The sequence below is a fragment of the Schistocerca serialis genome, chromosome 8 (genome assembly GCF_023864345.2).
Source record: "Schistocerca serialis cubense isolate TAMUIC-IGC-003099 chromosome 8, iqSchSeri2.2, whole genome shotgun sequence".
Lineage (NCBI taxonomy): Eukaryota > Metazoa > Arthropoda > Insecta > Orthoptera > Acrididae > Schistocerca > Schistocerca serialis.
The window spans coordinates 508212243-508239880 of record NC_064645.1 but is presented as its reverse complement, the minus strand read 5'-3'; the positions used below and the strand labels follow the sequence as shown (position 1 = coordinate 508239880).

Sequence of the window (27638 nt, the reverse complement as noted above, 5' to 3'; positions counted from 1 at the left end):
CCAGTGATGAATGTCCCAGCAGCCATCTCAGATTTTTTTGAGGGATACATCTGCTGAAATGTGTGTGGCCAAATGAGCTGTTCCTTGAATGAAACAGTAGGAAAATTGACTTACAAATCACAGAAGTAGTCAGTTTGGAAGGCTTGTACCAGGCTAGTAACAATGATATTATTGTTCTGGAATGTAAATCTCTGATATATCACAGCCCCATCTTTCCTTTCTGTCCAATACAGATTTATTCCAATGAAGAAATTGCTCATAAAATTCCAAAAATATTTGTTCCTTGTACCTGTTAGCCTTTTTTTTCAGTTTCTTCCACAAATAAGCAGTTTTGCCAATGTTTTTGTAGTGAACTATATGAATAAACACACAAAGGAAGTTAGAAATAATTTGGTTTTCACTCTTCGCATAAATTTATCTAAAGAACTATTGTGTGTGTTGTGGCACGGGTACAATATCATTCATTTTACTTACATAGTCCTTTCAACATGGCACTGTTCAGCTCTCCAGTTTGTCTAACTTGCTCCTCACACACAACAGACTTCAATTTTGTTGGGTACTCATTTTCATCTGTCAGAACAAGTGTTATATAGTGCTTGCAGGTGTTAATACATCTTACTTCACATATGTTTGCTTTGTGGAGTTGCATTATATTTTATTATTTTGGAATGGCAGAAAAACTTCACATTTTATTATCTTATTACTTAGTATGTACAATAAAAATTGACTAGAATGTAATGCCCTTTTGTTCTTCATAGCTCCAGTAACACAGAATATACATTTAATATGTGACTCAATCCAAAAAATGTAGATGTTCTCGTTAACAGATTGAAACCATTAGAAAAATATTTCTTGCAACATATAGCATAAATCATCCTGTATCAGACGTGCATGGTGATGTGTCATTGTTACTGTTTCCATTGGCACTATCTGTAGAAGAACTGTTGCCTCTCCTTATCCGTTCTCTTCTGTGTGTCTCTCCATCCTCATCATCGTCTGCAAATATTATAAATATTAAGAACAAAAAAGATGGTCATAAGCCACAATTGAAATACAAGGAAAATTATTGTACCTCACCATGGTCAGCAAGACTACTGGAGCATGTATCTCCAGGCTCAGACAAACTTCCAACATCAGGTAAATGTTCAGGATCTTTCAGGTACGTAGACTTATTTATGTTCTGATTCTGAGCAGTTTGCTGTTCAGCTGCAGCTGCAACAGTCCACAAAAGGCAAATGAGAGCTATAATTTCATGTGTCTCCACTTAAGTGAGTTACACAAATATCCATTACATTTATTCAGATACTTACTGGTAATATATCTCACTTGTCAGTTACAACATATGAACTAAAATGTGCACACTTTCAATAAAATCTTTGAGAGTTACACCATCATTTGTAGTGATTCTTTACAGGGTGACTAAACCAAAGTGCACATTGCAAGGAGGAGATGCAGCTGTCTATCAGGATCACTGCAAGACACAGTCCAACTGGTAATCCCACTAGAGGGCAGATATCAGGAGGTCGACAGTCCTCATGTGAAAAGCGTGGGACACACAGCATGTAAGGGAATTGACAGGCAATTGCTTAGGGACACAAAGAGCTGGTACCACTAGAACACACTATGGGAGTAGTCAGGAAGTCATCAGTGGCCAAATAAACTCCATGATCATGGACTGGATCTAAATTTCAAAGCCATGAACCTAAAAACCATAGTCCAGTCAGGATGAGACAGGGCCCCGTAAATACAGAGAAGATTAGCACAAAAAAAACACACACACACACACACACACACACACACCCACACACACACCAATAGATGTGGGCAAGGAAGTAATGTGTTAAGCTTGCACATACAACTAGTCTTCAGTTGAATAGGGGCACCCAACACAGCTTTTTCTTATCAAAAGTGAGGCCAAAAAAAAAAAAAAAATTCTGGGTCAGGCTGGACCATAGTATGACAGAAATGCATCTGTCTTTTGGCAGGAGAGAAATGGAAACTATGGGAATCTGTCCAGGCAGAGATCCATTGGATTGTGACATGGAGCTGCCATTCAGCAGAGACAAACAGTGCAGGGGTGACAAGTGGTCCAACAGAGGGCACTAGCACACTGATGTCTCTAAGGAAGAGTGTGATACTTAGGACAGAACCCCATGGGACACCATTCTCTTGGAGAGCTGAGTGAACTCTAAACAACCAGTGATACAAAAATTGGTAGAGCCTTGAAAGCCGCACTCATGGAATTTAAGAAAAATGTGGTGACATCAAGCCTTGTCATGTGTTCTGTAGGTCAATAACTGTGATGAGGTGCTGGCATTTAGAAAAAGCCTGTAGGATTGCTGTTTCCAACCAGACCAAATGCTCTGGTTGTGGCTCATCCCTCCCACAAACCATGGCGACAGAACAAGGGGCGCCAAGATGAGAACCCAGCATAATTTCATACAGTTTTCAGATAAAGCTGATGAGGCTAATTGGTTGGTAGCTGTAGACAGACACACTGTTTCTGCCTGGCTTACAGGTTAGGATGGCTCGCCATCGTGAAGGGAAGACACCTTCAAGCCAAACACAGTAAAGATCATGAGTAGATGAAGCCTTTGAGTAATATACAGATATTGGATTATTTGAGACTCAGGGCCTGGAGCTGTATTGCGAGATGAGGCAAGAGCCTGAGGCAATTCTGTCAGTCGTGTGACTAGGGCCTCCCGTCAGATAGACCGTTTGCCTGGTGCAAGTCTTTCGATTTGACACCACTTTGGCGACTTGACCAGCTGGAAATCGAACCTGGGCCCTTAAGATTGACATTCCATCACACTGACCACTCAGCTACCAGGGGCGGACATTCTGTCAGTGAAAGGTTCCTTATATGATTCGGCTTGGCTGGGGGGGGGGTGAACTTATAGGGACATCGTCAACTTGTCATTTATGTAACAGAAAGGAGAAGAGGATGTCAGTGTCAGCAAGAACTGACACATCGATAAAGTCCACCCCCAAAGGACAAGACCCAGAACAGTTTTGATTGCTGATGGCAAGAATACTATGGACTGGGCACATACTAGAAATGAAGAGGCATATGTTCCCAGAGATGTGAGACAGCACTCCCAGCTTTCCTTCTTGCAGTGTTCAGTTAAACATCTACAGCTCCGTGGTTACTCTGCAATTCACACTTACGTGCCTGGCACAGGGTTCATTGAACCATTTTCATACTACTTCTCTACCATTTTCGCATTCGGAAGGGAAAGTTGGTGAACAAAATTTTGTAAATAGATCTTGCCACAAAGAAAACTGCCTTTGTTTCAGTGACTGTCATCCCAACTGAAGTATTGTATCATTGACACTCTCACCCTTACTGTGCGATAACACGAAAGTAGCTGCCCTTCTTTACACTTTTTCAATGTTCTCCGTCACTCCTACTTGGTAAGGATCCCACACCGTGCAGCAATATTCCAGCAGAGGATGGGCAAGTGTAATGTAGGCTGTGTCTTTAGTGGGTTTATTGCATCTTCTAAGTGTTCTGCCAACAAAACGCAGTCTTTGTTTTGCCTTCCCCACAATATTATCTATGTGGTCTTTCCAATTTAAGTTGATCGTAATTCTAATTCCTAGGTATTTAGTCGAATTGACAGCCCTTAGATTTGTGCGATTTATCGTACACCCGAAATTAATCGGATTTCTTGTAGTGCCCATGTGGATGACAGTGCACTTTTCTTTGTTTAGTTTCAATTGCCACTTTTCGAACCATACAAAAATTCTCTAGATCATTTTGTAATTGGATTTCATTGTCTGATGATTTTACTAGACGGTAAATTACAGCCTCATCTGTAAACAATCTAAGGGTGCTGCTCAGATTATCACCTAGATCATTTATGTAAATCAGGAACAGCAGAGGGCATATGACACCTTGCAGAATGCCAGGTAGACAGTAAGTCATCAAGTAGAACGAAGTGCTATCACTACGAACTGTGACCTCTCTGAGAGGAAATCACAAATTCAGTCACACAACTGAGTCGATATTCCATATGCGCACAATTTGATTAATATACCTAAAAACACAGATGATGTGACTTACCGAACGAAAGTGCTGGCAGGTCAATGAGGCAAGGACCAGGTCGATCTATCGACCTGCCGCACTTTTGTTCGGTAAGTCACATCATCTGTGTTTTTAGATATATTTTTCCCACGTGGAATGTTTCCCTCTACTATATTCATATCATCAATTTGATTAATAGTCGCTTGTGAGGTACGGAATCAAAAAGCCTTTTGGAAATCTAGGAATATGCAATTGATCTGAGATCCCTTGTTGACAGCACTCATTACTTCATGGGAATAAAGAACTAGCTGTGTTGCACAAGAACAATATTTTCTGAACCTGTATTGGTTATGTATCAATAAGTCATTTTCTTCAGGGTGATTCATAATGTTAGAGTACAGTATATGCTCCAAAATCCTACTGCAAATTGAGGTCAGTGATATGAGTTACTCCTATTTCTTGAACATTGGTGTGACTTGTGCTACTTCCCAGTCTTTAGGAACAGACCTTTCGTCAAGTGAGTGGTTGTATATGATTGCTAAGAAAGATGCTATTGTCTGCATACTCTGAAAGGAACCTGATTGGTATACCATCTGGACCTTGCCTTTCTTAAGTGATTTTAGTTTTTTTTGCAACACCTAAGATACCTTCTTTTATGTCACTCATGCTAACAGTTGTTCTGGTTTCGAATTCTGGAATAATTACTTCATCTTCTTTTGCGAAGGAATTACGGAAAACTGTATTTAGTAGCTCTGCTTTAGTGGCACCATCATCGGTAACATTTCCATCGCTACTGCACAGTAACAGTGTTGACTGTTTTTTGCCACTGGTGTACTTTACATACGACCAGAATCTCTTTGGGTTTTCTACTATATTTTGAGACAATGTTTCATTGTGTAAACTATTAAAAGCATCTTGCATTCACGTCCACACTAAATTTCAAGCTTCCATGGGGATTTTGCGTTCTTCTGAATTTGGCATGCTTTTTTCATTGCTTCTGCAACAGTGTTCTGACATGTTTTGTGTACCATGGTGGATCAGTCCTGTCTCTTATTGAGGTATGAAGCTATCTATTGGGTCTACACTTTCATAATTAGCTTGGAAGGAATGGAGACTCACCCTTAGGAAGGCACCAAGTGAATTTTTTATCTGCTGTTTTAAATAGCTATATTTTGTGTTTATTTTTAGTGGTTTTGGGTGATAGGATTTTGAGCCTTGCTACAATGACCAACTGTTCACCAACCCCTGTATCCATCATGACACACTATTAGATCAGGATTATTTGGGGCTAAGAGGTCAAGTTTGTTTTCGCAACCATTTACAATTCGTGTGGGCTAATTGTTTGAAGTAATTCTCAGAGAAAGCGTTTAGTACAATTTCCGAAGATGTTTTGTCTACCACTGGCTTTGAACATGTATTTTCGCCGAGAAATCGAAGGTAGACTGAAGTCTCAACCAACTGAATGAGAGGGGTACTTATGTGTAATGAGATTCAAGTTGTCTTTGAACCGTTCAGCTATTATATCATCGAGTCGGGTGGTCGATAGGAGCCAATTATTATTTTCGTATGGCTGTTGAGTATAACCTCTACCCACAGGAACTATCTATTTGAACTTCACAAGATAAACTACTACCAACAGACAGAAACCCACCACCATCTACTTTATTTATCTCAGGCTTTAGCCAGCTTTCTGTTCCTATATTGATTTCAGCTTCAGCGCTTGAAGCTCTGGTACTTTTCCAACACAGCTACAACAATCTACAACTACAATACAGACTGTTGCTTGGTCGATTCTTGTGATTTTTTGCCCTGAGCCCTTTTTGATATTTCCTGAGACTGAGACTGTCTAACCTTAAAAAAAAAAAAAAAAAAAAACGCCCAGTCCATGCCACACAGCTTCTGCTACCCGTGGGTAGTGGACACCTGACCTATTTAGCGGAACCTGAAGCCCCACCACCCTATGGCACAAGTCGAGGAATCTGCAGCCTACACGGTTGCAGAACTGTCTGAGCCTCTGCTTCAGACCCTCCACTCGGCTCTGTAGCGAAGGTCCGCAATCGGTCCTGTCGACAATGCTGCAGATGGTGAGCGCTGCCTTCATCAACTCAGATAGCCACCAGAAACCAGAGATAATCTCTTCCGATCCACAGCAAGGTCCCTTTCCACATCTTGGATGACTTCCCTTGGTATGCACACAGAGTGCACATTGGCTTTCCCCATCCTTAGCTGCCATATCCCTAAGGGGCTCCATCACCCGCCTAACATTGGAGCTTGGAGGATGTAACAGCAGAGACACACAACTACCAGCTGGCTCTTTGAAGCACTCAGTGTGGTAATTGACTCATTTGCCAATGGCAAAGAACACACAAGGCCACTGTACTGAATATTGTCACTAATGCAGTGAAGCCATGAGAATATTATCTAAACAGCTGAAAAGGTGCCATGAGCAGACAAGTACAAGGTGGCTACAACAGGAAGTGGTACTCCCCCACAGATGGTGGTGTGCAGTGGTATCCGCAACTAGGAGAAATGAGGGGGAGGAGGATGGACTTGTAGGATTAGTTAGCAGCCTATGGAGGTATGAAAACATCGCTGAGATCGCTTGCACTCTTACCGTTACTGCTTCGAATGTGTTATGATGGGGGATCAACTCGCTGACCACATACGTGCAAACCAATGTACAGACCCCTCCATATGCCCTGTCACAGCCAACACAATGCACACTAACCCCAGAGCATTGAGGAATGGCTATCAGTGAAGTGTGTTTGTTGTAGAGCAATGCAAATTGCACAAGAAGATGAAATAAGGTGGTGGTCCATGTTAATGCGCATTACAGTTCCACTGAATGATCATGGTATAGGGTTAGTCATTCCCCAGGATCGCTACCTGTCATCATAGACATTCCAGTGAGTGCTGGTTCTGGGCCACCAGAGTAGTCTTGTCCCTATTCTCCTCCTCATACAAAGCCTCTGGTGGCGGGTGTACTTGTGAGGCCTATCTGCAATGAGCAGGCAGCCCTGGTACCCATGGGTCACAGTTCCTTCAGCCTTTGACTAAGCATTTTGGCAGGAAAACTATCTCATGCAATTCTTTCTGGATGCATCTCTACTAGCCTGTTTTCTGCAGTTAATCTTCTCCCTTTGAATCTCCAATCAGCAAGACTGTGAAAGGGTTCTAGTGCTTGTTCCTTTCGCTCTTTTATTATGTTGCTATAGAGTACCATATCAGCACAAGATCAATCCATAATTCAACAACTTGTGCATTATTTGTGCTGTCTGCTTGAAGAAGGTACAGGGCTTGACAAATCTCACAGTTGTTGGAGAAGATGAATGGCGCTTTTATAAGACTATCCAAGATTTTGCTCAAGTTAAGAGTTCAGAATACTCTATTATGATTTCTACATATTTTGAATAAAGTAATTGTAAGAATTTCAATTGAACAATTTAATTGTTAATACCAAAAAAGTCCCCAAAAAACAATAAAATCCTGATACTCCTGCCATGGTGGCATATGAATTGTTTCCCTTTTCTGTACTACCATACCAAAAAGGTCAGTATAAAACCACAAGTCTTTTCTACTCTGAAGAGTTGTGGACTCTCAAACATACCTAATGAACTGGGAGTCAATGGGCACAGAAAGGAAATGGAAGTATTGTCCCAAAGCATCCCTACAGTCAAAATCGTTTAAAAAATCTTTCCGTCATAGCTGCCTTGTCTTATCCTAATATGGTGCTTTGAAATGGAATATCTGCTCTCAGTCTGCATGTCCATGGGGCAATGTAAGAGAAGCCTTATCAAGTTTTGAAACATACGGATACTTTAACTCAACACGTGATGAGTCTCTTTTTGAGCTGTACTACTGACAGTTAATTGTATCAATGCCAATAACTGTATAAAAGCACTATCGACTATGCTTGAAACAAAATGTCCATTTAGTGTTCGCACAGATATGACAATCATAGTCTTATCTTTGTGAATACAAAATGGACCTTTTGTGCCAAGCACAGCTGATACATTTATACTTCTTTAAGGATAGTCCTATTCTGTGCTGCCATGGTGAACGCCCATATCTCATTCTGCAAGACTAGTGGTGGATCGGTTTTACATCCACGTACTTTTAAACAATCTGATGGTGCCACATCTTATTGAAATAAATAATTTTGCAACCTGGGCTGAAAAATGTGTAGAATGGGGAATGCATAGGTGAGCAAGAGTTGGTACCATTGGAACTGAAGAGGGAAGATCCCCACTTAGTCAAGGAGACTGTCCACAAGACTAGTCTAGAAGGTGCCAGTGGCCAGTTGAACTCCATAATGATGGACTAGGCCTAACCAAACCAGAACTGGCAAACACTGTCCAAGTGGAACTGGGCCACAGATACAAAGGAGGGTCGTGCAATCTGCATCCCAAGAGGTGGGGGGAAAGGAAGCAGAGTGTGTTTGGATTTTGCATGCAGTTAGTCTTTAGTTGTTGAATAGGGGGCAGTGAAGATGGGTTCCAAAATAAGGAATGCAGCACCATCCAAGCGGTATGTACCCATGTGAATTCTGGGCCAAGCTGGACTATGATGCGAGAACAAAGTTTTTGCACTAGAGAATTGGAAACGATGGGACAGGATCCACACAGAAGCCTGCTGGATGGCACCTTGGAGGTGGCATTCAGCCGAAGCTACAGAGTGGGAGCAGTACCAAATGCGAAAATCTTATTCATACAGTGCAGGTCTAACCAGCCTGTTGATGCCATTCTCTTGGACCCATGGAGAGCTGAGTGAAGCACAACTTGAACCCAGAACAAGAAGTTTGATAAAAAAAAAAAAAAAAAAAAAAATGGACTAATAAAAATTGAAGGTAGCCTTGTCAGGCCTGTCATGGAGAGTGAATAAAAATGATGGTGCCAGGCTGTATTGTATCAACAACCTCTAATGAGATACCCGTGTTTGGAAAAAGCCTGTCACAGACTGCCATTTCCAACCTAATCAGATGGTCTGTTGTGGAGTGCCCCTCCCTGAAATCACAGTGACAGAGGGACAAAAGGTGCAAAGATTCAGGAACCCAGCATAATTAGCAGACAATTGTCCTTTCAAGCAGTTTGGTGAGGCCAGTCACCCAGTAATTGTCAATGGATGCTGGGGTTTTGCACAGTTTAAGGAATGGAACACTGGTATTGTTTCACCACTGCGAAGGGGAGACACCACTGAGCCAAATACAATTTAACCCCTTAACCTACAACCACATGTGAGACTCGTGTCTGGCATCCAGACCACATGTGATTGTCACAAGCCTGACCTGTGGTATGTCAGGTGGGGAAAATGTAAATTTCATGGGTCTTGCCCACAGTACGTTGGTCAGGTGAAATGTAAGCTGCACGGGCTCGGCTCATGGTACTTCAGCCAGGCAAAACGTAAACTTCACTGTACTGCCCCATGGTACAACAACCGCAACTTGTGATATACCCGACCACACACAGCACAGGCCAGGCTCGTGACTGATTCTTATTATCTCTTTGTACCACACTCAGTTACAAGTTATTCTTGGTCACATCCACACACTGAAATGTTCTTAAATATTACGGACATATCCCCACAAAATGTTTTAAAAACTTCTGCTACAGACAGTGACAGTAGTGTGACATTTTACAACAAAATACAGGTGATCAGTTACTGAGGATGTATCGCTGACAAAGATTAACTACTACAGCCCCGGATTTGCAAAGAAATAGTCCAAATATATAGACCTAAATAATGACTACTGGCATAAAAGAAGCAACCTTACATCAGGTACCAGTAAATAACATGGAACTACATATATTAAATATAATATTTGACAATGTGTTCTGGAAGAGCTACCCAGTTCACAGAAAAATTAAGAACCAGGTCTTATTTTGCTCAATTTGTCTGCCTTTCTAAATATGAGAGTTTCTAGAACAGCACTCTTTGACCAATTCTGTTGAATTCTTTTTTTTCTCTCCTTCACACACACTATTATTAAGAACATAGCAAAATATCTTTTAATTTCAATGCAATCCACAGTAAAGCAACAGTTGATTCCTCATAGTCTGCTTCCATGGGCCTATCCGTGATGTGCATGGAACAAGTGAAGAGTGGGCAGCTTGGGTCCTTCAACTGCTGGCTAGCATCAGGCCTATGATCTGTGGGATTCCGGGGAGACGGTGCTAAGAGAGAGCCCTATCACCAGTAGGCGTTGGGGAAGGAAGTTGCTTCTCTGGTCGGGTGTGGGAAGTGATTCCTGAAAATTATGCAACAAGATCCACAAGAGACAAGTGCGGGGGGAGAACTAGCCTGGAAGAAACTGAGGTAGTGGAATGACGACTGAGTTTTGTGTAAATTAGTCATCATATATACTGTAAATAAACATTATGTGCTTATACGTTTATACTTCTGTATTGTCTTTTCTTTCTTGAAGACTGAGCAAACTGGTGAACATTGAGTTTGGTGTTATGCCACATTTTTGGTCCGCTATGCAGTAAGATGACAAACTTAAGCATCAGAAGCACCTCATTGGTGATGGGATGTATGGATTCAAGACACACATGTACACCATAACTCTAAATTTTTCCGGGAGCACACTTCTTCCTAAGGCTAAGATAAACGTGCCTGTGCCTGTTCAATTATCCTTGGGACCTTTTTGGATGCGTCAGACAAATGTGTGCCTTGCCATTCAAAATTAATCCATAGTTCCTTATCGGGAATGTACAATCCCTGTGGAAGTTGATTCCTTGGACCATATTCAAAGTTTTGTGTGGGACAAGGGTCACTGGTATGACACCTTGACAATCATGGCCTGAAGATTTATAGTTTGTGCAGCAGAGGATGATGTAATCAGTAGCAATACATTGAGCATTTTTCCCAAAGTCAATTTCTCCAAATCTATCTTCAGTACCTTCCATAAAAATTAATGGTTATTGTCACAGTAAAAGTATCCTCCCCATCAATTCAATTAAGTACCAATATTGAATAAATTATTTTGTTCCCAGACATCTGGCTTGTCCCTCTCTCTGTGGGGTGGCCAGGGTAGTGAAAATAGTAGGATTATGAGTTCACATTGAAATGTCTAGACCTGTCTTACGAGAGGGCCGAATCATGTGTGTTTCATGTTGAAAAACGTCCATCAACTCTAATCAAGGGCTCTCCCCATGGGTGCTACCTAGCCACAGCAAAAGCGACCGGGTATGATGGCCATTGCCAAGAGCCCTTGTGCTCCAGTGAGAGTCATTTAGTCTTTGGTACGTGTGGGGAGCACGCCGCTAAGGCGTCGGCAATGTGATGCCTGTGTTATTGATGATTACTATTATGAGTTTGGATGTAGAGCACTCAACAGCTTGGTCACCAGCACCCTAATGAAAAGTCAACATGTCATTCTTACAGGGGAAGGGATTATGAAAGCTGTCCCCACAACTCCACATCATAATTTGTAAACTGTTCCAGAAAGTGCACATTGTAAACCCTATCAGGAACAGCAACTGAAATACAGGGGGCTGTATGAGCAGTGATAGAAATGTGGTGATGATGATGAGGTCCCATACTCCGAGGAGCGTAGGGGGACGATGCGGGAGACCCACACACTGCTGTACTAGGCAAGATCCTAGTGGAGGTGGTTTGCCATTGCCTTCCTCACAACATCACCCAGTCATCTCGAGGCAGGGAAAATTCCTTGCTCCGCCGGGAATCGAACCTGGGACCCTGTGCGCAGTAAGCGAGAACGCTACCGCAAGACCACGAGTTGCGGGCAGAAATGTGGTAAGTACTTAAAATTGAAGAAAATAGAATTATAAAAACGTTGTCTGGAGTAAAAGTTTTCTTGTTCTCAGTCAAGCTTAAAATCACTTTAGTTTTCTGAAGACACCAAGGCAGCAGTTTGTTCCATCTCAGGCTGTTTTCAGAGGTAATATATAGCCAGAATCTTGAGACAGTCAGTAGCAAATAACTGCATCACCTGAGGCCTATTCCTGAACAATCACTCAAAGTTGAAGTGAACTACCACACTAAATGCCAAAGGCTGAGGCAACACTCAAGTTTTTCAGGGCCTACTGAGGAGGAGGAGCCATTGACTCCAGAGTAGTGGTTCACCAGGCTCTGAAATCCTCCAGTCGATATCTGAATACCCTCATGGTGGACAGCGTATATCATAAGATACGAAATACAGGGTGATCCATAAATCACACTGCCGTAACCTAACCATGATCTGACAACTGCCCTGTAAAACTGCTGGAAGACAGAAATTTGTCCACAAGTCTTTCAGGTGTGGCAGACAGGTTAATTTGGAGTCCAACAGTAGGCTCAAAAAATGCACGGTATCTTTAAAATTTAAAATATTGTTCCCCATTGTGGTTGGTTAAACTTCAATGAGTACAGTTAAAACTGACACACTTGGTCTTCACTGGTGAGAAACTAAAGCCAGTGTTATAGGCCTAAGCTTCCAGCCTCCTCATGGTCAGCTGTAGTTGCCTTATTGTCATTGTGAGACCTGGGGGGAAGAGTAGAAGACTCCTAAATCATCCACAAACAAAGAGCATTTAATAGGGGTCCTGACTGCAGAGGAGATGCCACTAATAGCAGTTCAAACAATGTGACACTGAGTACACTGCCTTGAGGGAACCCGCAATCGCCCAAGTCATCACCAAAAATATTGAAAGCATTGATCCTCAAGAAATGATTGGATAAGAGATGGCAGATGTCCATGTAATTCTCATTCATAAAATTGGTGAAGGGTATTGTAGCTCCAAGTGGTGTCATATACTTTTTCAATGTCAAAAAACACACCAACCAAGTGGTTTTGGCATAAGGAGGAATTTCCAGGAGAATTAAGTTGTCAAGGACAGAACCACAGAGGTTGCCCACTAGGTTTTTTTATCTTAACAGCCTTTCACCTTATCAGGACATAGCACACATTGAGGTTGAGGTGTTTGTTATACAGGTGTGTACCTTCCTCACATTCCAGGCAGTGAAGCTAAGGCCCCCATTCTCCAAAATACACAATGTTCCACTGCCACGCTTAACGATAGTTTTTGAAGTATGCTCTGAGTTTACAACAGAATAGGCCTGGCGGTGCTGGCCAGACCCCAGCTTGGTAAACCTATTGTCGACATAATCGTATCCAACCACTGCTTTTGGGGCTTCCTGGCAAAAACACAGTCCACCCTTCCCTAAGTTGTGGGATACATGTCATCAGGCCCCTTCACTAAGGCCTGTCCAGCTTGGGTGAGACTGCCAGTAGCTTTACTACCACCAAAGCTGTCAGTGTTATTGAGGCATGCAAACTCATCTACCCACCTGGTGCTATAAGTGCCTATAGTAAGACAGTGTCCCCTGAGAGGAGACCTAGTGTTTTCAGGGGGCTCGACTGAAAGGGTACATGATGACCCCATTATGTCAGATTGACTACTACGTTGGCTTTGAAGTGCATAAAAGAGTCTATTTAGGTATTGTGCACAGGTGATCTTTAAGATTTGCATGCATAAACCTCTATTTAAAATGTTCTTCCCCATGAAGTCCACACTACAGTTCGGAAAATGAAGGTCAAACCCAGGAAAGGACCAAACATAAAGTAAATGAATGAATATTCCGAGAAAGGAAAGCACAACTAGGGAATAGCTGAATCATTATCAAAGGCTACCAATACAAGAAAAGGAGTAAAACCAGGAGGATGCGAGGTTGCGTACAGGAGAGGAAGTAAGTGCTGCAATAACTGGGGGCCCATGGTCACCACGCACTTAAACAAAAAAGGAGTTGAGAAACCCCAGAGGGATGCAAGATGGGGAAGAAGCCAATGCATGAATACGATACTAGATATTTTCTGTCTTATTCCATTTTCACTTATGGAGTGAATGAAGACTGGCCATCTATACGTTTCTGTGCTTGGTGTAATCTCTTACCACATTTTATTCCAATGAGCCCAATTTCAGTTTCCTGATCATCTATGAACACTTTCATACAGACTGTACAGACATGTTACAGCCCCACACTTTGAATTCATTTTATTTCTGCTGTCATGGGGGATTGATATGGATTTTAAATGTCTAAAGCTAGCCCAAGCTGTTGGACGAGAAGTGGTGGTGATAAACATAAGCAAGGGAATGACAAGAGTCTGTGGCTGTTGGAGGGCAGGAACTAGCAAAGATTCTAACCCAGAGGTTTGTTCAACCAAAGGATATATTAGAGGAACATGTGAATAATTCATGAAAGCTAGTGTTAGGGATGGAGACACATGTGGCAGGAGCAGTGAAGTAGGTGTGCAGTTTCCCACATTGTGCTGAATAACATGCTCTGCAGCTTGGTGGCTTAGTTGTCATGCCACAAAAGTTTCGCTGAGGCCATTCATATGAGTTAACAGTTGTTTTGTAGATACATAAAGAGTACTAGTTACAGAAAAGTCAATTTATAAAAGCTTTTTAACCATAGAGAAGGCCTTTCTCTAGTTGGATAGAAGATGCAAGAGTCAGGACAAGACCAGTTTGTAAGTAGATGCCTAAAACAAGCTTTAAGCTGAATCTTTCAAAAGAATATGAAACTATGTGTAAAGTTGAGGAATTAAAGTTATGGCATAAGGACAGACATGGGATTTTGTAGGTCAGATGTGCTTTTAATTACACTCATTTTGGGAAGACCACTCCACAATTCAGGGTGCAAGAGCATGGAGTTGAATTGTGATTCTGCTGTTAAGGTCCAGGCAGTACCATATAATGTGGACAATGGGGTATGTTATCTATTGGCATTTCTTATCCTTTTCCTCTCCCTGTCCAGCTCCATCCTTCATTATTTGCATTTTTATCATTCCTACGCCCTTCTCCATTTTTTGTTAGCTCCTGGTTCTACATTAATGTGTGAACTTGTCTCATTCCTCAAACTAATTTCTTGTAACATCTGTGACACTTTAAAATTACATAGCTGCACTGTGACTTCAAATTGTGTGAACATGGACCCCCTAAATAACACCTTAGCCCAAGAAAGAAATGCAAAGGGAAAGCTAAAGGACACCTTTAGTCAATTATATATATTGCGTAAATTATGCATGGTAACTTTTAAGAACAACAAGTTCCTTTAAGCTGAGACATACGGTGCCTTTGTTGGATTATCAAGTCATTAGTACGATGTCATGTGGAGTGAATCTAGTTCATTTAAGGAATGTGATAAATGCCCTAGGAACAGGTGACTAATCTTATTCACAGTCCGTGAGACAAATATAACACATAAATGAGTCTTCTGAAGTTGCATATGGAACACTGAAGGAGAATAAAGTCTTCATAAAACTTTCACTATTGATACCTTCATTGACAAACTTGGCAAAAGGACAGTGAATGCATTAACACCAACATCTGAAGAAACTACAACAACATATTACAGAAGTGAAAGGCCATGCAGAAGTTGAACAACTTCACGGTGATTTTGCTGAGAACTGGTCTGCGACTACCACAAGAAGTACAAGGGAATGACAGAGGATGTGACTCAGAAGATGAATTGTCAGTCATACACAAAAAATTTCTATACCTGCATTAACAGCTCATTATTTCTGATGGTGCCCTTACTCAAACTTCTTTCAACTGTTTGAATTCATGGTCACCCATGCCAGTAAAATGGGTATATTGTGTTATTCAGCACAAGAAGATGCTTAGCAATGATGTAGGTGGTCTGCTGGAGCATCACCCTACAAAACAAACTTCTCAGTCCAAGTACAGCTGCAGTTCAGAATACTGAGAATTTTAGATAAGTAATGAAGTCACACACATCAACAGACCTCCTCCTGTCACACAAACTGGAAGCTGAATACAGCCAGCAAAAAGCAGAAGAATGCTCAACACTACCCTTGTCAAAGGAATTGAGAAAATTCATGGCTGGATGCAAAGTAAATAGGCATACTCACATTGTATTAATTTTAAGGACTAAGGAATTTCATTTGTCCAACCAAGATCTCAGAAGAAGCAAAACATTCAGATTCACAAGCTATTAAAAAAAGAATGTTTGTGATCTGTGTATATGGCACGACTAATATATTGCAGAGTTTATAAATATCAGTTGTGAGTCAAATGAAATATTGTGATCTGCCCACTGAATATAGATTTCCAACTACAAGACAGCAACACTAACATATGGACTCACTTCCAGCTCACAGTGCTCAGTCACTCTAGCACAATTAGTTTGTAGAACTGCTAATTTCATTTCTAAGTAGTGTTGAAAAGTATTATCCTTTGGAACGTGTGTGGTGTGGTGAATCACAGCTGCATACTACTGTGGCTAACTGTTGGCGTGATGAATGATGGAAAGTGAACATGATGAAGTTTAAGTCAGTTGTTGGTACCTAATCAAAAAGTTCATGTGTAATTTTGTATGGTTTGTAAATAAGATCAGCTGGTATTTTGTTCTATTAAGTTAGACTTTAACCACATCAACAGAATTTTCAGGAAAATAAGAAACAACACCTGTATGTAGGTTACTGCATTGACAAAAATTTGTATCTCAGGCTACACTAAATTATATGTCGACAGAAGTGCCGACACAGTATGGTTTGAGGGGACCGCAATGCACGCTATAAGATCACGAAGGATGGAGTGAGGTCTGAAACAGGATACGTAATGAATGCTATAAAGAAAAGTACGTAGCTTCTGGAATACTTAACTTTAATCCATCCTTGTGGTACATCGCTCTTGATGAGACAAGTGAGACTCTTTAGATACAAGCTATGCAAGGCTACTGGCGCCTTGCTAGGTCGTAGCCATTGACTTAGCTGAAGGCTATTCTAACTATCTGCTCTGCAAATGAGCGAGGCTTCGTCAGTGTGCATCGCTAGCTACGTCGTCCGTACAACTGGGGCGAGTGCTAGTAAGTCTCTCGAGACCTGCCGTGTGGTGGCGCTCGGTCTGCGATCACTGACAGTGGCGACACGCGGGTCCGACATGTACTAATGGACCGCGGCCGATTTAAATCTACCACCTAGCAAGTGTGGTGTCTAGCGGTGACACCACACTAAACATTAATTTAGGATATTATTTTTCCACATAGAGATCTGAAGGCTTTGCCGACTCTCAACCAAATTGTCACATGTAATCTCTCCAACTTTCCTGGTGTTTCATTATCTCATTGAGACTGGGTATTCTGTCAATAGTCCGCCCATCTTCCCAACAAACTACTTCTAGAGGACCCTGCTTATAATCCACTAGAATGTAACTTCACCAATAGGGTGCACAGAAAAACCAACCAGCATCACCCAGAATATATGGGTTACCAATGTCCCACATAGAAAGTGTACCAATGTGTACCATCATGAGCAACATTGGTGCAGCCACATAGTGCAGCCACCTACCCAACAGCCACTTACCTTGTGGGGACGTTAGCACCACATGTGGCAAAGTGCATGCACCACATCTGCAACCTGGCAAAGTGCATGCACCACATCTGCAACCCAGACACATGACACTTCTCAAAAAACTTGTGTACCTCAGATGCAGACATCAGGGTCAGTTAGTACATGGTGTCTGTTCACCAGGTTACCACTCCAGGACAAACTTTTTGATCAGTGATAGGTTTGCTGGATCTTTTCATCCTTATTTAAAAGATGCTGAAATGATCCAGCAAAGCTTTCCATGTGGAGGCCAATTCTATAAGGAGACTGGAGGAGTGGCAATGGGTAGTTGCTTGCCTCTGGTAATGGCCACTCTCTTTATGGAGAAGTTTGAGAATGAGGCCCTTGCAACTGCTATCAACCAGCCATTGAGTTTCTTCAGTTATGTGGATGACATGTTTGTCATCTGGCCCCAGGTTTGGTAAAAACCTTTGGACCATCTGAACTCATGACATCCCAACATGAAGGTACAGAAAGATGTTGTTGTTGTGGTCTTCAGTCCTGAGACTAGTTTGATGCAGCTCTCCATGCTACTCTATCCTGTGCAAGCTTCTTCATCTCCCAGTACCTACTGCAACCTACATCCTTCTGAATCTGGTTAGTGTATTCATCTCTTGGTCTCCCTCTACGATTTTTACCCTCCACGCTGCCCTCAAATACTAAATTGGTGATCCCTTGATGCCTCAGAACATGTCCTACCAACCGATCCCTTCTTCTGGTCAAGTTGTGCCACAAACTTCTCTTCTCCCCAATCCTATTCAATACTTTCTCATTAGTTATGTGATCTACCCATCTAATCTTCAGCATTCTTCTGTAGCACCACATTTCAAAAACTTCTATTCTCTTCTTGTCCAAACTATTTATAGTCCATGTTTCACTTGTATACATGGCTACACTCCATACAAATACTTTCAGAAATGACTTCCTGACACTTAAATCTTTACTCGATGTTAACAAACTTCTCTTCTTCAGAAATTCTTTCCTTGCCATTGCCAGTCTACATTTTATATCCTCTCTACTTCGACCATCATCAGTTATTTCGCTCCCCAAATAGCAAAACTCCTTTACTACTTTCAGTGTCTCATTTCCTAATCTAATTCCCTCAGCATCACCCGATTTAATTTGACTACATTCCATTATCCTCGTTTTGCTTTTGTTGATGTTCATCTTATAATCTCCTTTCAAGTCACTATCCATTCCGTTCAACTGCTCTTCCAAGTCCTTTGCTGTCTCTGACAGAATTACAATGTCATCAGCGAACCTCAAAGTTTTTATTTCTTCTCCATGGATTTTAATGCCTACTCCGAATTTTTCTTTTGTTTCCTTCACTGCTTGCTCAATATACGGATTGAATAACATCGGGGAGAGACTACAACCCTGTCTCACTCCCTTCCCGAGCACTGCTTCCCTTTCATGTCCTTCGACTCTTATAACTGCCATCTGGTTTCTGTACAAATTGTAAATAGCCTTTTGCTCCCTGTATTTTACCCCTGCCACCTTCAGAATTTGAAAGAGAGTATTCCAGTCAACATTGTCAAAAGCTTTCTCTAAGTCTACAAATGCCAGAAACATAGGTATGCCCTTCCTTAATCTAGCTTCTAAGATAAGTCGTAGGATCAGTATTGCCTCACGTGTTCCAACATTTCTACGGAATCCAAACTGATCTTCCCTGAGGTCGGCTTCTACTAGTTTTTCCATTCATCTGTAAAGAATTCGTGTTAGTATTTTGCAGCTGTGACTTATTAAACTGATAGTTCGGTAATTTTCACATCTGTCAATACCTGCTTTCTTTGGGATTGGAATTATTACATACAAGTGGTTCTCTTATCTCCAAAGGTCTCTTTAATTTTCCTGTAGGCAGTATCTACCTTACCCCTAGTGATATACATCTCTACATTTGTCCTCTAGCCATCCCTGCTTAGCCATTTTGCACTTCCTGTCGATCTCATTTTTGAGACGTTTGTATTCCTTTTTGCCTGCTTCATTTACTGAATTTTTATATTTTCTCCTTTCATCAATTAAATTCAATAGTTCTTCTGTTACCCACGGATTTCTACTAGCCCTCGTCTTTTTACCTACTTGATCCTCTGCTGCCTTCACTACTTCATCCCTCAAAGCTACCCATTCTTCTTCTACTGTATTTCTTTCCTCCATTCCTGTCAATTGTTCCCTTATGCTCTCCCTGAAACTCTGTACAACCTCTGGTTCTTTCAGTTTATCCAGGTCCCATCTCCTTAAATTCCCATCTTTTTGCAGTTTCTTCAGTTTTAATCTACAGGTCATAACCAATAGATTGTGGTCAGAGTCCACATCTGCCCCTGGAAATGTCTTACAATTTAAAACCTGGTTCCTAAATCTCTGTCTTACCATTATATAATCTATCTGAAACCTGTCAGTATCTCCAGGCTTCTTCCATGTATACAGCCTTCTTTTATGATTCTTGAACCAAGTGTTAGCTATGATTAAGTTGTGCTCTGTGCAAAATTCTACCAATTGGCTTCCTCTTTCATTTCTTAGCCCCAATCCATATTCACCTACTACGTTCGCTTCTCTACCTTTTCCTACTGTCGAATTCCAGTCACCCATGACTATTAAATTTTCATCACCCTTCACTACCTGAATAATTTCTTTTATTTCATCATACATTTCTTCAATTTCTTCATTATCTGCAGAGCTAGTTGGCATATAAACTTGTACTACTGTAGTAGGTGTGGGCTTCGTATCTATCTTGGCCACAATAATGTGTTTACTCTGCTGTTTGTAGTAGCTTACCCGCATTCCTATTTTCCTATTCATTATTAAACCTACTCCTGCATTACCACTATTTGACTTTGTGTTTATAACCCTGTAGTCACCTGACCAGAAGTCTTGTTCTTCCTGCCACCGAACTTCACTAATTCCCACTGTATCTAACTTTAACCTATCCATTTCCCTTTTTAAATTTTCTAACCTACCTGCCCGATTAAGGCATCGGACATTCCACGCCCCGATCCGTAGAACGCCAGTTTTCTTTCTCCTGATAACGACATCCTCTTGAGTGGTCCACGCCCGGAGATCCGAATGGGGGACTATTTTACCTCCGAAATATTTTACCCAAGAGGACGCCATCATCATTTAGTCATACAGTAAAGCTGCATGCCCTAGGGAAAAATTACAGCTGTAGTTTCCCCTTGCTTTCAGCCGTTCGCAGTACCAGCACAGCAAGGCCGTTTTGGTTATTGTTACAAGGCCAGATCAGTCAATCATCCAGACTGTTGCCCTTGTAACTACTGAAAAGGCTGCTGCCCCTCTTCAGGAACCACACGTTTGTCTGGCCTTTCAACAGATACCCCTCCGTTATGGTTGCACCTACGGTACGACTATCTGTATCGCTGAGGCACGCAAGCCTCCCCACCAACGGCAAGGTCCATGGTTCATGGGGGGAGGATAGAAAGATGATCAGCTCCTCCTGAAAAGTAAAGCCAACGGCCTTCAGCCAATGTGTATCGAAAGCCAACACACACTGACTCATATCTACAGGCCAATAGCTGCTGTCAATTAGCACAGAAGACTGGGATGGTTAGAACACTTCTACATGGAGCCTAGACACTGACTGACTGACTGACACAGCTTGATAACAGAATCAGAACATCTACATCTACAGTGATATTCTGCAAACCACTGCAAAGTGCACGGCTGAGGGTATGTCTGATTGTACCAGTTATTGGGGTTACTTCCTGTTCCATTCATGTACGCATCGCAAGAAGAATGATTATTTGAATGCCTCTTTACGTGCTGTAATTATTCTAAGCTTGTCCTCATGATCCTTGTGTGAGTGATGCATAGGCGACAGGGGTTTGTATTCCTAGGGTGATCATTTAAAGGCAGTTCATGGAACTTTTGTTAGTACAATTTCTTGGGAGAGGTCATGCCTGTCTTCCAGAGTCTCCCAGTTCAGTTTCTTCGGCATCACGGTCGAACAAACCTTTGACCATATGTGCTGCCATTCTCTGTACACATTCAATATCCCCTGTTAGTCCGAACTAGTATGAGTCCTACACACTTGAGCAATGTTCCAGAATGGTCACGCAAGTGATTTTTAAGCAGCATCTTCAACTAATTTTCACAGACAATAGATATTCACTTAGGGACATCTGCAAAGCATTACATACCACCAGACAACATAATACTCCGCAAGAAGAACAACAATAAGAAGAGAACAGGAAGATAGATATCTTTTCTGCCGTGCGCAGGACCTACCTCTGTCAAGATCAGCAGAATGCTGAAGAAAGAGAAAATGGAAAATGTGTTCTAGGTGCCTATCGAAATCAAACACACTATGGATTATGATAGAACCAGGATACTGGAACAAACTCCCAGATTTTGGGATAGTGTCATCAAAGACTCAATTGAAACAAAGATGGTGGAAGACCTAATCAACTGGAAAGCAGGATACCAACTCAGCAGTGTGTGAATTCCGGGGTTTGAACTGCTACAGAAGCACCAGAGAAAAGTTCCCAACTCCAGTAACAGCAGGTATGAATGACAGGACCAAACCACATATGGAGCACCAGGTGGCAGTGGCTGCCACATAAGAGATGGATGGAACGGGTGCAGAAGTTATATAGAACAACATTAACAACCAGAGACCTCAGGGACTGCACAGGGGCAGAACTAATACGGAAAACTGTATGGCGGTCTCCAATGCAAGAGGCTTCTGCAGCAATAATGAATGTAATACATAACTCCAGCAGCATGTGGAAGACCAGGAAGCAGCTGCTGCCACTGGAGACAGCCGCAATGGGTGTGAACGGAATAACAAACACCTGGAGCAGTGCAGAAATGCGCTTCGTGGGTGTGGAACGATGAGGAATATCCAAACTGAAGTTGGCTGTTGAGGGTACTCCAGGAACCACCCAGGTATAAATGTACGACCCAGTCAGCCAGTCTCAGGGAACACCTGTTGAAGGTGTCGAGTGACCATGTTGAAATACTTTGTAGGTAAGATGTGGACCAGAAGCAGAACACCTATCTCAACAAGATGACAAAATGTCACATTCAAACCTAATCATGCTTTGGGCTTTGTTACAGGTCAGTCTGTCACCAGATTGCTTTCTTGTTGGTTTCCAAATCTAAAGCAAATAGATATATAATATAAGCTTATCGGCTATGACTGATGGAAAAAAAATTGCCTACAGAAGCATGGAATGGAAGAGCCTATTACTCCGTAAGTACACTTTAACTGCTTTCAGCGTGTTTGACATTTGAAAGATATGTGTTGATAACTTTAAAAAGACCAGATTTTAAATTCATGAGATCAATGTGAGAGAACATGACAATGGGAACTGGTTTAATGGTCTGGCAAAAATTTTAGCTGTTCATAAAAATCTGTTAAAATTAAAAACAGTAACTCCTTTTCTCAGAATGTATTACTGTATGAAATAGTTAAAAATATCTTTTAATTCTATTTGGAAAGCTATAACAAAATAAGTTTGACAAACTGAAAATAGATTTGTCAGAAAAATTATAATCTTCCAAACACAAAAAGCAACATAAATCTTCAATTGTTTCAGAGCTAGAACATTTCTATATTTTGTTTACATGAAGAATGTCACCCAGAGGTATTTTTCATCTAGTTAGAGGTCTATATCTTGGACCAAGAATTTTTTGGTTGATACAGAAGAAAAAATCAGATTTTGGTTTTAACACACATTAAATTTGGTACAACTATGACTATGAAATAACAATTTTTGATTGCCTGCCTGAATTCCTTTGGATCATGCCTTTGATGCTTTCATGGATTTCTGGCAACCATAAATTGGCAGGAGTCATTTTGGATCCATGCATCTGTTGGCTCAAACAGAACCCGTAACATTTGTTCACAAGAAGCAACAATTTGATGCAGAAACTGTTACTTCCTGCAGAATAAGTGTGAACTGAGAAGTAATTTTAGAAGAATGGTAGAGCTTGCACAAAATTACTTGGCACAAGTGCAAATACACATGGTTGTTCTCAGTACTGGGCATGTTAACAACTAAGTTCAGAATGGGGAGCCACATTAGTTTGCCATTATCTGCTGAACTGTATGCTTCATCGTTAGAAGTTGCTATCTCCATTGTTTATATGCTGCTGATTTTCTTATTCGGTATTCTAATGAGAGACTACTGATTTGTCAAATTATTGGTCATAGTGTCACAACCTGTTATTGAGAGTGCAGCTGGCATGTTCTGCTTGTGCATGGGCTTCAGTTGTTTAACTGCACCTCCCCTAGCGTACAATGACTGCATGCAACAGAACCCCAACCACTACTGTTATCCCCTGCCATATCCAGTTATGGCCAAAATTATTTTTTGCGCAATCTAACAGTGTGTCTGCTATTGAAAATAAACTATAGTACAGTTATCTCCCAGGTAAACAATCCTTGTCGCAAAGTCTGCATGCAATTTCAGGGAAGTTGGTTGAGCCTAAGAGTATGTTGGTGGCTGTGTAATTGCATGAATGCTACAGAGAAGGAACTGCAGCATACACCTGTGAGCGGACCTGTATCTTTCAGCACAAATACTCACAGGATTTTTCCATCCAATACAGATGGGACTGATCTCAAAAATTCTTTGTAATACTAGTTATCTTTTGTGATGGTATCTAAAGGCAAAGTAAGCTGTGCTTGAGCAGGAACAATGCCTACTCTAAAAGAGTATTGAAGAGTATCTGGAGGATTCCTGTGTGCCAACAATACACACATGAACAAAAATAAAAATGATCTGAGAATATTTCCCTCAAGCAATAAAGCGAAACTAAAGGGACAATCATGGGATGTTGAAAACACACCACCATCCCAAAATAAATATTGTCCACAGATCAATACCAAAATCCGACACATGCAACTTCAAAATGCAGTATCACAAAATTCCCTTCACCTGTAAAGCTCAACTGAACCCAAGAATACCAAAATCCCACACACAAATCAAAAACCAAAGACCCCCACTCGCTTAACCAATTAAAATTCAAGCAACAAACTATATACCAAAAGAAACAGGCCATAAATAATGCATTAGAAACCAAACAAAATTACTACCAACCAAAGCCACTGGCGAACACAACTAGGTGATACCACACATAGTCAGAGATCAAGCTAAATCACAGCAAAAACGTATCCTCTTTGTCATGTCATTGCTTGGCACAACCCAGAGCAAATCACTAAAAACTTTTCCATGTCATACAGGAAAAACACTATTAAATTTCAGCCCCCCCAAAAAAAAGAACCCTTATCATATGTAACACAAACGCATAAACTGGCAAAACAGTAGATCAACATAACTCTCTTGTGACACAGCACTCTCTTTCATCAACTATTTCACAAAATGATAACACAGTCAAATAATCATATAGCACATGTAATATCTCTGAACACGAACACCCACCACAAGAGGGCACCAACAAATACTACAACATGCACACTGGAAATACAACGCAATTCAAAAACACCATGCTACAATGACAACACATAACACAACACACAAACAGCACAGTTCAAAGCAGACAGACAGGTGGAACTGGATGCTAGCCTTGACCCCAGACTACAGTCAAGTATGAAAGTGCAAAAAATAAGTGATGAAACTATTTCTGTTCCATCCCAGTAGTAACTCTTGCTAATAAAAAAGCCGAATGTTCTTGGCCGAAGGGGGGGGCAGGGTAGAGGGTGTCTGCTCCCTCTACACCACTTCTCTCACCATCATAGATCATAGTCAACACAATGGACACTGCTTCCCACTCTCTATCAGTGATCAAGAACAGGTTCACTCATGGTTCACAGTACTAGATCTAAAGCAGGAATGTAAATAGAAACTAATACCAAAGTGGTAAATCTATTCAAAACACTTACTGAACTGGCTCAAGTTCATGAGAATAAGGTTCTTGCATCATTGTGATGTTCCGTTTTTCTTGTACATTATTTCATTACAGCCAAACACAAAGAATGACTTCAAATAGAGGATACTTGCACATTTGTCGTAACAACTGAACTGCACGAAGCACAAAACAACAAATAACGTAAGTGCCTTTAATCATATAAAATTTACAAACACTTCACTCTAAATGCTGAAATCAACTTCACGTTAGTGTATGTTTACATACAAACAGCTCATCTGTGATTTTCCACAGGCCTGAAATTTTATCCGAGAACCGCAAGTTCTTATATCACGAAGTAGCTTCATCTGCTGCCCTAATATTATAGACTGATTTAAACAACGTCACTTTAACCCCACGGGATATTGATTTAACTTTCAAAATTACTAGCGAAATGTTTCACAAAGAACTGAGTTGCAACCACACTTGGCTTCACGGTATTCCATTCCACTAAAGGCATGCATCATCTCTTGTTGTGGCTAAATTGCTCTGCATAACTGACAATCTAATTAGCTACAACCGTGTATAGCTATCTTACTATGTTATGTTTACCTGCAAAAGCCTGCGGATACTGAGCACTCAATTTAGTTTTTAAAATTCTAATGCGTTTAAAAATATTATCTAAGTCTTTTTTCATCTCCAGCAGCAGCTGCGTATGTTTCTTGAATTCCGACCCTGCAGACTTCAGTCTAGTTACTGAGAGAGCATTGCAGTTTGTCAGCATTTCATTTGTCTTTTCAAATCTTTGTAACCTGTAACAAAACAATATTTTTGGTTAACAAATCATGTAATTGATTTAAAACATTATTCGAATGGGAAAAAAACGTGTTATTGTCTACCAACATTTGTTTCTGAGCTCTAATCATTGCTTCAACATCCTGTTGATCAACTATGCCAGCCAAGCCCTGAATAAAAACTTCGGGCGCAGTATAATTCTGAAAACATTCTATACTGCCCAAATCACTCTCTGGCGTATTTTCCGCCATATCGCCTGTCACAACTATGTAAACATTGAATGATCGAAACAGTGGTTTGAAACATATCGATAGCAAAAATTATAATCAGAGATATAAGCACTACCAGAAATGAAAAATTTTATTTCATGGGTGTCCGCATGCTGCTTTGGCCAAGAAGACAAAGAAACCATCCTTTTTTTTCACCTGTACTGACAGTTTATGACATTAATAACTTAATGTAGATTCATGCTTTACGAAACTGAACGTCAAAACATCCTACAACGAATTTCAAACATGTTTACACAGGGGCGAAAGAGAATTCTCTCTGCTGTAAACGGAAGGCGAGGGCGAGCATATAGTATTCGATCGTAATCAGTTCGCATTTTCATTCGCTGATTGTCAGTTCTTTGAAAGGACATTACAAATGCAATGAACTGTTTGCGCACTTCACATCTGCGCAGACAGATCGTTGCGTGTTGACAGGAAATTTGCGCATGTTTGAGATGTGCAAACCTTAAAGTTGGAATTGAAAAGTTGAGCTAAATTGCTAAAATCAGTAGGTGTAAATGGGTGCAGACGGAGTGTGTGTACTGGAAATACCGCAAATCTGGCACACGTAATCAGTTGAGTCAGCCGTTTGTTCAGTCTAGCAACCAGAGGTACTAGTCGCAGAGTACACAGTGAATTCTAAAATGGCAGATATGCGTCAGTGATTCAGGGAGTTAAACTGCTGAATTTACTGGAATACAGGGTGTCTATCGAAAGACACCCTGGAAGGGCCCGCGCGGCGCGTTTGTCGGCTGTTGTCGCTGCGTTTGCGGGTTGTCGCTATGCGCAGTTCTCGGACACCTATACTTTGCGCGTTCTCCCTACACTGTGCCACTGAGTGTACGGTGTTTTCTTTTGAGTTTTTTTCTCAAGTTTAATAGTCTCAAATATTGTTGCTACGCGTCATTATTGCAACTGCGCCGAGTCTTGAGCTTTCCCTGCCCATATGTTGCTGGGCCCGGCCCTCAGACAGAAACACCAAGTGCTTGTCTTCTATACTGTGCGATTGAGTGTTCAGGTGTTTTCTTTTAAGTTTCTTGTCGAGATTCCAATCGGTATGGTATACACTAAGGATCAACGAGTGTTTCTTGTGTTGAGCTATGCAAAAACTGAATCATATATGAAGTGTCAGCTTGAATTCATACGAGAACTTACCAGTGTGGCTGTTACCAATGATTCAACGATACACAAATCAGTGAAGAAATTTCAAGAGACTGGATCTGTGTTACACGAACAAAGGCCTAGAGAACCTAGTGTTTCAACTGAAAATAAATTAGACGAGATAGGAGAGGCCTTGGAAAGAAGTCCATGAAAGTCCCTGCTCTGTTTGGCACTTCAGATTGATTTGTCAAGAGCATCTGCTCACAGAGCT

The 27638-nt window shown here is 41.2% G+C and overlaps 1 protein-coding gene across 2 annotated transcripts; it reads right to left on the bottom strand.

Annotated features, from left to right (window-relative positions):
* Positions 1-679: 679 nt before the first annotated feature.
* Positions 680-26267, bottom strand: LOC126416284 (kxDL motif-containing protein CG10681). Of its 2 annotated transcripts, none has more exons than XM_050083935.1 (4): positions 26106-26267; positions 25815-26014; positions 1073-1212; positions 680-996 (listed from the first exon to the last, which is right to left on the bottom strand). In XM_050083935.1, exons 1-4 carry the CDS (start codon positions 26246-26248, stop codon positions 955-957), a joined length of 525 nt encoding a protein of 174 aa, XP_049939892.1. In that variant the 5' UTR covers positions 26249-26267; the 3' UTR covers positions 680-954. The 2 variants fall into 2 exon arrangements, with proteins under 2 accessions (XP_049939892.1, XP_049939891.1); XM_050083934.1 differs by having other exon boundaries at positions 1078-1212.
* Between the last annotated feature and the right edge of the window lie 1371 nt (positions 26268-27638).

Coding starts and splice junctions, on each gene's coding strand:
- LOC126416284 (XM_050083934.1), bottom strand. CDS start 26,248: ATGGCGGAAAATACGCCAGAGAGTGATTTGGGCAGTATAGAATGTTTT. Junction 26,015..26,105: donor ATTAGAGCTCAGAAACAAAT/GTTGGTAGACAA, acceptor GTTTTGTTACAG/GTTACAAAGATTTGAAAAGA. Junction 997..1,077: donor CAGTAGTCTTGCTGACCATG/GTGAGGTACAAT, acceptor TAATATTTGCAG/ACGATGATGAGGATGGAGAG.